The 12,483-nt window shown below is 33.7% G+C and overlaps 1 protein-coding gene across 1 annotated transcript in view; it reads left to right on the forward strand.

The window, feature by feature from the left end:
- LOC150104065 (uncharacterized) overlaps positions 1–12,483 on the forward strand; it is a 387,411-nt gene that overhangs the window by 30,352 nt on the left and 344,576 nt on the right. Inside the window, 2 exon segments of the mRNA XM_090396391.1 lie at positions 1,825–1,981; positions 6,322–6,470. Coding sequence (XP_090252517.1) covers positions 1,825–1,981; positions 6,322–6,470 — 306 coding nt within the window.

A 12,483-nucleotide genomic window follows, 5' to 3' on the forward strand; every position in this document is an offset into this window, starting at 1 on the left:
TGAATATTATACTCTATTTTTCTAAATGCATTAAACTAATCCTGCTGTTGGATGAGAATTAAGGGATATTTTGATATTTAAGTCTCATGTAAAGATGATACTTCTTTCTATCTTAATTTCGCAATTCCATACAGTATATACTACAGTCATATATATACTTATAGCAAGGAAGGTAACAGGAAACCACCGTGCGTCATATCTCCCCAGTAATTAGCTACAACCCTCTCAAAAAAAAAAAAAAAAGAGAGAGAGAGAGGAAGCCACAGGATTAGGATACAGTATATAATATTTCTGTAGATTTCTATGCGATGCACATCGAATTTTTCAAGAAATCTTTACAAGGTCCACGTTGTTTAAATTTTATCGAAGCTGAATGGAACAAAGACTTACTTCTAATTTCGAAATTGTCTTTAAACTGGTCATGTTTAGATTTCCTATTTGATGCAATTTTTTCTGCATTTTAATGTAACATTATGTTATGTATTATTGGAAGTTTCTCAGTCACTTGTAAGCATTAGTCGGGATCATTTCTTTGTCTGTCACTCTGTATGCATATAATAGCACCGCTCTAACTAACCGATTAATGGATTTTGATGAAAGTTTAGCTATTTTGAGATTGCTTTAAATGCTAGTCTGATTGGCCAAGTGGATAACGTCTGCTCTTCAACTCACAGATGTGAGTTCGAATTCCATTGTCGGCATAAATATTTGTAATGTCTTAAATGGTAAGTGAATTTCATTACTCAATGGGATGCTACAACCCTGCTCATTTGGAAATGTAAATGGCTTTAAAAATTCCAACACACACACACACACACACACACACACACACACACACACACACAAAGGATAAATTTTATTATTGTAAAATGTCACTAATCTTTAATACACACACACATACATATCCGATAGGAATGAATGTGCTGTTTACATTATTGTCCAGTGAGCTAATGATCAGATTAACCAGTGTTTTGTAATATTCACAAAGGGATGTATACAGACTGGTTGTTGGCATTTAAATTAGTAGACCATGAGGCATATCTCTATGACTCATGTGTCTTCATCCCTATTACTAAGCCTAGGGCGTTATCAACATCATCATCATCAGTGGTTCTAACAGGCACTTAAGCGCCCACGACCTTCCAAGTATCCTTGGGTTTTATAACCATAATTCTTGTGTTATCCTGCCGGTTTGCTTGCGTGTGGGATGGAAAACCCGAGTTCCTGGGAGGAAAATTCATTCCATCACCAGCTAACTCACCTTTCAGTTGAAAAGCCCTGATAAAGATTTTTCGCGACGTCCTAGACTCCCTGGGATTCGAACCCAGGTCTTTCCAACAAGTGAACTTCACCTATACCGAATGAACTATGAAGGCTCATAAGGCCTAAGTGCTGAGAGTATAAATAATTGTGAGGAACAAACTCATTTTCATGATGATTCCTCGAGATGATTTCCATACTTTTTTGGTATGGTGAAGAATTGAAACAGATACAAAATTGATTATTGATAAATAATAATTATTACGCTAGCGATTATAATTAAATTCATATATTTGTAAAAATGAATTTAACAAATGTATAAAAATAGTTTTATGGATTATAACATGTGATTTTAAAATCATTTAATTGGCATTTAGTAATTAAGAATCAAAATCGCATTGAAAGTGAAAAAAGTTCCAACGTGTTGTTCAGAAGTATGTGAAGTATAAATATACGTTCGAACATTTTTCTTTTCAAAGAAATTTTAAAAAGTTTTTATTTTTTTTAAAGCTCTTAAAAGTTTCAGCTTGTGCTTAACGAATGAAATTATTATTTTTTTTCTAGATGTTCGAAATGGTGACGTGAAAGTTATTCTGAGTCTTCTATTTAATATCTCACGATTTAAAGAAGCCCAAAGAGACTCGGGATCATCAACATCGTTGATTCGTGGGGAAAATGCAGAAAAATCAAAAGCGATAGCTGCAGGAAGTGAAAATATTAAGTAAATATGATCAATTTACATGTATCAATAATTCATTTTTATTCAGCATGTGTTAGATACTGAAATGCATTATATTCCTACTACATCATCTTGATAGGAATCTAGTGGGAAATAAAATTAATAAAATCAAATATTAAGCATACTTAATAGTTGAATCATATTCAACTATTAAGTATGCTTTAAACGGTCTATTTATTAATCTAGAGTGTTATTTTATTATTATAATGATTAGACAAAAGCAAATTTGTTTAATATTCAAACTGATTTTGTTTTTAATTATTTAAATGAAAATTCAAGCTATTTTCATGGCCATCACACAAAGTATTTCGGCACAGCATTTTTCATATACAAAGAGTTTATCAAAAACGTTCCTAATTCATTATTTATTTTAATTGCAGAAAAACACAAATTTTTCTCAACAGAAACGTCACCTCCAAAGTACTGCTTAGAAGCAATTATGAGTCATGAAAGGGTGTCCTGTCTTAATATCACATGTAGAGAACTTTCGAAGACCTACATTTGAACAACGAAAACAAGTGAAAGCAGTTGATAAACTTGAGCGTTATTCTCCACGACGGTTTTCAAGGTTTTCTACCACTTCATTTGAGATTTCCTAAGATTAATACAATATTTGGTATCGCTTCCTTTAACATGCTAATAATAAAATTGCATATTTAAGGTTAATAAAAGCAAAAATGGTGTCCTTCAATTATAATTGAAGTAAGTTACTAAAAAAAAAAAAACCATATCTATTAAGGTTTTATTAAAATTTTATTGAAGAATTTTGTATACTGATCATAAAATGATCAGTATACAAGTTGCCAGAGACTTTCGTATTTACACTGTGATCACTTTATCAGGCGCACTTTTATCATCCGTGAAATCTTTCAGAAATAGTGTCATATGTCTGTTCTGTGGTGATGTAATATAGCCTGATATTTCCAGTCTATATATAGCAAGCAGAGGCAGACATATACAATGTATACGGAGAGTATACTGTCTGTTAGGTGTCTGAGTAAATATGTGTTGGCGTGCAATTCTCATATGTAGTAGACAATTTTTAATGAATTAAACTCTTCAATACCACATGGCTGTTCAGATCATTGAAAATTATTTGTCCTGTTGAGGTATTCACTCATAACAGTGTCTAGAGTGATCCATCAACCAAATAACATCCAGTCAAAGATCCGGAGACAACTTTATGTGAATGACTGACAGTGATTACGAGAATCAACAAGTCGAACTTTCTGATCTTAAAAAAATTTCCCAATTCCAGACCGAGTTGCATGTTGACAGTAAAACCAGAGATGCCCGGAGATTTTTATTTTTTCACACTATAGGTTCTCTGACACCGGTGGAGCAACATGACAATGATTCAGTCTGTTTCAGCATTGTTACCAACTGGGTGCATTCCTTCATGTTAGTGGTTTATCTATCTGGTATTAGTTGCAGTAGAATAATGGGATGTGTAACCCGGAATAGAGTGGCTCACCCAGTCTCCTCTTCTCAACAATTGAACATAAGCCAGAATCTCTGTGAAACAATTTCGACACTTGGAATCTGTCCGAAGAGGAAAAGACTGTTCTGAGTATCAAACCAAATAGATTGCTGCTTGCTATTAATAGGCAGATATACTTAAAACGTGGCCACCTATTTAAATTATTAACAGGAAAAATTAAGTGCCTTAGTTGAGGGGATTTCTGAATCTTAGCTTTACGAGAATATTCTTGATATCAAAGATCATAATGAAAATTTTGTCAGAGGAGACCAAATAAGAAAAAGTGGAATAAATGTTATTTCATAAAATATTTAAAATACGAAATCGATGATACATTGAATTTCTATGTAGCAGAAGTTCAAACAAGTGTGATGTTTAATAAGCATAGATTCGGCTGCTTAAAGTGGTAGTTTGTTACACAGTGCAGGAAGTAGAGATGTTATTAAGTAGAGATTTAAAGAGATAAGTAAAAGGCAAGTATTATTAATATGCATATTTATTTTGCATAGCATATTAATCGGGAATATTAATATGCAAAATATGTACTGGGGGATGGTTCATTGGGATGGTTCATTGCATAAAGCGGAGAACTATAGACTATCATAGAGCCGCAAAGCAAGCAAACCGGACATTAGAACACACGCAATTAACACACGTCATACACTGGCCTCATAGCCTGAGTTACTTCGGCCGTAAATCTAAATAAACCAAACCAAACCCTTTTGAGAACATGAGTGTTTGTCAATGTCTTTAGCTGGTAGATAAATTTTATCGTTCAGTGTGAAACCACCATCTTTTATATTGGAGGCCTGAAGTGACTTGAAAAACATTCATGTTTGATCTCTAAAACAGGGTTCTCGGATTATCCAACCCTTATCTCACCGATGACAATATTGTACTATTCCTTTAAACCAGTCGTGGGCGAGATTTACATAAAAGATTAGATCTAATAAATGTTGCATATGAAGTGTAGAATTATAGAAATTAGTTTTGTTAGTATTATAAGAGAAGCAATGGAAAATTAGGAATGGTATCCAGGATATCCTAATAAAGGATCATTTGTTGAGCAATACACAACTGTCCAAGATAATGATTATCTTGGACAGTTTGGATTTCCCCAAACCTTTGATCGCATTTCGCATAAGAACCTGTTTCTCTCTTTGCTGTTGCTTGGTAGATTTTTATGATGATGTTAATTTCCATATAGGATAGTCTTAAAAGCACGAAAAATGGACTGGAAAGTATAAGGTTTAAAATTTATTGCAAACAAATGCAATTTGTTAAGAAGTTGGTATTATATAAATAGAAATGAATTTCGAAGCTTTAGAAAGAAGCTTTATTGTAGGGGGAAAAAAAGGAAGTCATAAAACCGTTACGCAAGTTTGTTGTCAAGCCAACATTGAATTATAGCTCACAGATTTATAGATTTTTAATGGATTTAAATATAATCGCAGGTATGTAGAGAATATTTACTAAGTGCGTATTGTATCTCTGGTAATCGGTTAGTTAGTTATCTCTGATTTTCCCTTTCAGTCGTTTCCGACCGTAGATGACTTTGTAGGCATTGCCCACAAATTATTTCTGGTGAGATTTTTTACAGTGTAGTTAGTTCACCATTGCTTTTACCAACCCTCCAATTTTATCCCGGCTCATGGCTGGGACATATTCATGACTGTAATCCACGTGTGTTCACAGGGCCGGTTTGCCTGTTCTGGGGCACGAAAAACCCGAGCTTCTAGGTGAACCCCCCCCCCCCCTTACCTCCGTATGAGACCCACTTACTTACCATTAGTCGAAAGAGACCAGATAAAAGTTCTTCACGTCACTGACGGGAATCGAACCGAGGTCTTTCCGACCAAAGGGCTTCGCCTAAACTGACTGAGCTACGGAGGCTCCAGTTAGTTATAAATTGGTAAATTTACCTAATAGGAGATTCGATTGCGATTTATGTGTTAGGACTGGGTAGGGGATGATAATCAAAATTACTTAGCAAGGATTTGTGTACTTGGCTGAAACAAGCTTCACCAAATGTGTATAATAAAAGGATAGTGATAAAGGGAGTTTGTAACAAATATATGAACTTCGTTTTTTACTCTTAGGATTGAAAATGTGTGAAGTCGGTCTTCAGCCAATTATGGAAGACTTATGGCTGGAGGACAGCGTTAACTTAAAAAATTAGCTGCAATGGTTATCTCATTTAGCACATTCGGTTACACCTATATATGTTGAAATAAGATAAATAAAAATATAAAAATTTAGAAAATGAAGGAAAGGGATAGGTTATGAGTTTGAATATACACACGACAACTTATACGTGGGGTGTTGTTATTATGCTATCATTATAACCATAATGCTCATTACTGTCCATGATTTCCTGTTTTTGTTTGTTTGTTTATTTTGCTTCCCTAGCATCGAATTAGTTGTGGGGGTTTGTTTTTCTCCAGTTCTTTCACGAATAAATTCGACCCTGAACACATTTTGTCATAGCGGCGTGTACGTAAAAGTATAAAATATGAATTTGGCTAATTTGAAAGTTTATAATGTTGCTGCCCTAGTGGATTAAACTCTCCTCGTGATAGGCCAATGGTCATAAAATTAATAATATGCATATTATTATTATATAGTTTTGAATACTTTGAAATTAAAATTATTATTACCTAATTCTAATAGCCTGAGTAATTAAATTATAGTAATTAAAAAAAACCATCTTTTTCGAGATTATGAACAGAAGTTATGTGTTTCACTTTTTGAATGTTGAATGTTCCATTTGACTTTGAATTTCGTTATATAATTTCATTTGGGTGAAATATGTTTATATTAAGATATAATTGTGCATTTACAGCAAACTGCATTCCAGTTCGAATCGGTCCCATTCCAAAGATGCATCACGTGTACAGTTACCAGCATCAAGTATCAAAAATCAAGCAAAAGTTAAAACTGAGCAACCTGGGCAATCCGACTTGTCTGCCAGCGGAAGTAACAACCAGCCAAGTAAGTTACCTTGCGAAATTTCTTAATCATATATGATGTTAACAATTTGTTCAAAAATGAAGTGTTCATTTTTTCAAAAATGAACAAAGTGGCTTAAAAATTAAATGTAAAAGTTGGGTGCTATCGACTCTGGCAAATATGATATTGAATTTTGAATGGTTCAATGCTCTTACTCAAAATAAGTGCTTATCTTTCTTTTTTTAGCAGTACTATCATCAATCTATTAATTAATTAATCATCAATTAATATTAGCAGAGCATGGGTCGAATGTCGGAGCATACTCGAACACCGTCAGCAACAACGATGTTCGAGTAGGCTCCAACACCGTTGTTTCTGACTACATATTCGTATTTATCATTTATCCTGAATTTGATGGACACTTTCAAGGAAGCTGCGGCGCCATATCAGAGGTGTGGCGTTTAGGAATGATTACTGGAAAATCATGTTTCTCTAACCTTATCTCAGTTCCACTGAGTATCTTGGACTTGTGTGGAAGGAATTTTCATGATCAAGATCCGCGCAGTGATGGAAATCTGAACTAGCTGCAGGAATTCATCATTTCCGCCTGGAATAGGCATAGATGTGATGGACATTGACGAACGCTATCGGCATTCAGAATAGCCTCTAGATGCTGTTCCGAATGCTCACAGTGGACATCTCTCGAATAAATTAGCTAGTCAGTGTAGAATGAAAAGAGACTGTTTCTAGACTTATTTGGGTTCATGATTTACGTAAGTTCTTATTTTCGCAAAAGTTCAACATTCTTAAAATAAAGCTGTACGTCTCGAAATTTGAGAAGTGAGACGCAAAAAGGAATTCTTTCTATTCTCGATTATAACAGAAATTGGACCTACTCTCCAACCAACAGGCCTTAGTTCCAGTTGTGGGCATGGATGTTTGTGAATGTCTTTATATGGGAGATGAATTTCATCACCTGGTGAAAGATCACTTCTGGTTTATTGGGGTCCTGAAGTGGATTGAAAAAAAAAAGTTCCATGTTTGGTCATTAGAGCAGGGTTTCTGGATTATCTGAAAAAATAAATAAAATAAGTACAAAAAATAATTTAAAAACTCTTAGCTCACTCACAACACTAAACTAGTATACGTTTACAACCTTTCGTGGGTGGAAATCACATGAAAAATAATTTTAAAAATATTAATTAAATAGACAACTGCATAATGAATCTGCATGCATTTTTTATAATTTAGATTCAGAAACTCCGCCAGATACAAATAAAATTTACAGTAGTACTTAGATTTTGCCGCTTGTTATGGATGAAATTCAAGGAGTAATATTTCTTGAGATTGATTTACTTTTTCTGGAGGATTCTACAAAAACCCGTTTTTCTGAGTATTTATGTTTCTGAGATGTGAAATATTTCTCAGCAGCACAAAGCGAATATTCTAGCAAAGTGGCGCAGACGTCACACAATGAGGACTCAAAGCAATCATATTTTTTTTCACTTTCTAACAGATTCTTCCGCTATTCGACCAGAACAATTATCACAACTCACATTGAATGGATTTCAATATTTTAATCCATTTTAATCCATTGTCTCTTGCTTCCGAAATTTATCACTAGTACTGTATAGATGTTTGGAATTTTATAAAAAAGATAACCGTGGCAAGGTATAAAATGTTGTTTCCCAATTTGTCTGACATGCTCAGTAATAAAGAACTTGAGATTAAATAATTAAAAAATTGTAATTTGATACTCTCTCTGTAGTTTTCCATTGGATATGAAACTCCATGAGAAAATTGATTGATGCTGTTAACGAAGCACACAAAAGCTCTGCGGTCAGTAGTAATTAATATCGTGTATCTCTTCTGGTGGTTCGCACAGCTGCTTGACGGTATAATGGAAAAGTGACTGCTAACAGCAGGTGTCCTCCCGGCTCTTTTATCAAAGTGTTTACTGTGCTCGGTTGGACATGTAATTTGGAGTTCAGATTAACATATTCCTCACTGATAAAGCAGTATTGGTATACTGAGAAACCAGTGTATGTATGTGTGTGTGTGGTTCTGATCATACTCTGCTCTTTTGTGTAATCTTTCTAAACTGCTGAAATATTTATTCTAACCATGAAAATCTGAAGGATTACTCTTAAATATTAGTATATAAAGTGTCATCGTTCTACAAACATCGCAACCTCGTGACTAGAGAGTCTATGTCCGAGTTAATATCTAATTGATTATATGATGGAACATGATTATCTGGTCAGATGATAACATATCTATCTCTTGCTTCCGTTCATAATGTTTGTGTCCTCGCATGTGGAGACTTAATAAGATTCTTATCAATGTACTACATGCAGACAATCGGTGATCCATATCGTTAGACCTATACATCGCGAGAGTGACCGCTTGAATCTATTTAATCCACGCTTGACAAAGTTTATCAAATAATTATCAAAACTGATAAAGTATGACATACTTCTCTGTTTTGGAAATTGATGAAATAATGATATTGGATGTACATTTTACGAATTCATTTATCAAAATAAAGAAGAATGATTGAAGCATAAATACAGAACTCAAGCAAAACTTAGAACTCATAGAATTTCTTACTTTTTTATTTAGTAAATCGCATTAATTACTTCATTCAACCGTTTTTGTATAATGAGACCTGTGGAGTAGCCATAACTATAGAATCACACCCATACCACAGTAAAAATTATTATGTAAGTATTTATTATGTACATAAATGTCTTTGCATAATCAGAACAACGAAACAACAATAAGGAATGGAATAAAGAAACAGAGCGCATGCGTTAATTTGGAATCCCTCTATGTATACAGTCTCATGTTCATGGATTAAAACTATTGGGCTGAAAATAATTAAAATAAGTTAAAAATAAAATATAAGAGATTAAAATGCATTTAATACAATTGACGATAACAATTTGCCACACTTTTGGAATAGTGAGGTAGTCTTAATGTTCAGAGATACGTTTATTTGCAGACCTTTCTGTTTGTGCATAGCAAGGCACGAACATGGTACTTGGTATACACTAGGTAGTATCAGTGGTGAGAGTTTGTCTTTTGGAGAAGGTAGCAGGTTATGAATTTGGTTGATGGGTTTATAGATAGCAATGAGTTGATATTTTTTCATAATTTTGCCATACATTCAGGATGTCCTTAATATATGATATAGGAGTTCTGTGAGCTTCTTCTTGTCTGGGTTGCTGTAGAAGAGCGATTAATTATTTTTGATGGTTCTGAGTCTTTTAATAGTTTCTGGATCTACTGATGTTGTCTGGATCTGCAGACAACATCCGTTGTTTTATCCAACAGTTTGTTCAGTTTTTTTTTTTTTTTTACTTTTGGTAGGATCAATATTAAGCTGGAAGTATGTATTGCGATCACGAATAAGTAATTTCATTTTTTTGATCGTACGATTTGGCATTTAAGATTGCAGTGGTATTACTTTTGTCAGTTTTAGTGATAACTATGTTATTATTTCGTTTTAAGGTCAGGGCTTTTAGTTCTAATGGCAGAATATTCCATTCTGATGATTTTGCATCACAGATCACGTTAGTTATTTCAAAGCGTAGTCTATTAGCTTCATTACTAGACAGATGGCTGATGATGACTGGTCGTACTGGTGGCACAGATGACTTGCCAGAATCTCATTTTTAAAGAAGTGCAGACGCGCTAAACTAATACCGACTTTCACTAAGTTAAAAGAAGTCATTAAATCGCCAGAAACTCATAAAATTTATCAAAAACTATCCATTCTTTTGTACTTAATCAGTTAGGAGTTTCAAAAAAGGAATTGGCATTAAATATAAAAACAACAGAACTGGAAGCTGATCTGTCAAATGCATTAAATCATGACTTGCCACATATGGTTATTAATATATCAAACATGCAGACACTAAATCCTTTGGAAAAAAGTATCGTAAATCTTGATAAGAAATACTCTACTCAACTTTATTAGAACGATCAAGGAAAAATACAGTTAAATTACTTACGTACAAATGGATTGTTACCTTATCCGACCGTCCTCTGACTGAAGATGAACTGAATGTGCTAACACTAGGTTCATAAGTTCGCGATTTCGCCCAAACAATGAAAAGAACATCAGTCATCTGTCTAGTAACGAAGCTAATAGACTACATTTTGAAATAGCCAAGGTGATTATGATGTACAATCAATCAGAACTGAATATTCTACCATCAGAATTAAAAGTCCTGAAGTCCTTCAAACCAAATAATAACATAGTTATCACCAAAGCTGACAAAGTTAATACTACTGGAGTTTTAAATGCCAAATCGTACGACCCAAAAATGAAATTACTTCTTGATCGCAATACATACTCCCAGCTTAATACTGATCCTACCAAAAGTCAACTAACAAAACTCAACAAGTTATTGAATAAAAGAACATCCGTTGATGAATAAATCATCAAAAGACTCAGAATACTATGCAATACCCCCTACAATATATGGTTCACCAAAATTACATATTTTGGTGAACCATATATTATAGGCAGTACTCCCACTTATAAAATATCAAGATTTCTAACTAACCTTCTTTGCCTCCTCATTGGCTACTCAGCTTCTTCAAATATCCCCCACAAAGAGACAATAGAATTTCTAGCCCAAACATTTCCATCGGACATAGTGGATTTATTTAAATTTTCAATTACATCTGGTTACTTTATATAGAAAAATTAAATATATAAACAAGTGGAAGGGACTATAATGGGCTCACACTTATCACCTAACACAGTCAACTTTTATATGAACACCTAGAAGAATTTCTCTCTCTCTCGACCCAAAACCAACAATTTGGCTGAGGTACATTGATGATGCCTTTGCAGTTTGGAGTCACACAGAACCAGAACTCCACTCATTTCTGATTTTACTATGATTTCGTCATCATATGAAAAATGTTTTTAGAGCATCAAAAAAAAGTGATAATCACTTGAAGTAGTGTCTGGACTTGAAGATGTCTAAGGACGTAGTTGGAATTTTGGAATTGCTTCTTGATTGACTGATTCTTGAAATGATTGAACGAGTGTATTTAGTGCACTCATTTAATCCCTAAGAATAACATTCTCTCTCTCTCTCTACGCATACTCGACTATATATTCACAATAGAGTAATCCTTTTTAAAGGATGATTCCCTTCCCCCCTCCTTCAAAAACTATATCTCGTCCTCTCCAGTCGTTTTATTTTTCAGAATCGCTTTCTTTCTGTATTATGCCTTTTTATACAGGTATAAGTTTAATTTATATCACAAATTTTGTTGATATTTATATTTATAAATATCTATAATAAATAAAAAGAAAAAGAATATTTATATTATAAATATTTATAATAAATAAAAAGAATCAACGCCCTAAATCCTTGTATTAAGTTTACAGTAGAAAAAAAATCATCCATATTTCCTTTCTAGATGTACATATCCAACGAAAGCAAGATAGATCCATTTCCACTTCTGTCTACCGAAAATCAACATTTTCAGGTCGTTATATCCACAATACATCAGCTCACTATCCATCTCAAAAATATGACCATAAAATCCCTAATATGAAGAGCTCACAAGATTTGTTCTTCTGAAGAATCTCAAAAACACGAATTGTAAATTGTTTAAAAGAAAAAAAACCAGCCTTACTAAATAGATATAAACCAAGAATAACCCAAAATAATTAACCACTCTCGTATACAGCAACCCAGATCTCGTATACAGACAAGAAGAAGCCCAGAAGACTCCTATCATATATTATACATTAAAGGCATCGCTGAACATGTGGCAAAATTATGAAAAAATATCAACTCAATGCTATCTATAAACCCATCAACCAAATTCATAACCTGCTACCTTCTTCAAAAGACAAACTCTCACCACTGATACTACCTGGCGTATACCAAGTACCATCCAAGTGAGTGCAACTTGTCTTACTATGGACAAATAGGAAGATCTGTAAGTAAACGTATCTCTAAACATCAAGGCTACATTCCGCTTATCAAACTTCACAAATCTGGCCTGGCACAACATGAAATTG

This window comes from Typopeltis vanoorti, chromosome 8, assembly GCF_054136105.1.
Source record: "Typopeltis vanoorti isolate ZY-2024b chromosome 8, IOZ_Tvanoo_1.0, whole genome shotgun sequence".
In the NCBI taxonomy this organism is placed as follows: domain Eukaryota; kingdom Metazoa; phylum Arthropoda; class Arachnida; order Uropygi; family Thelyphonidae; genus Typopeltis; species Typopeltis vanoorti.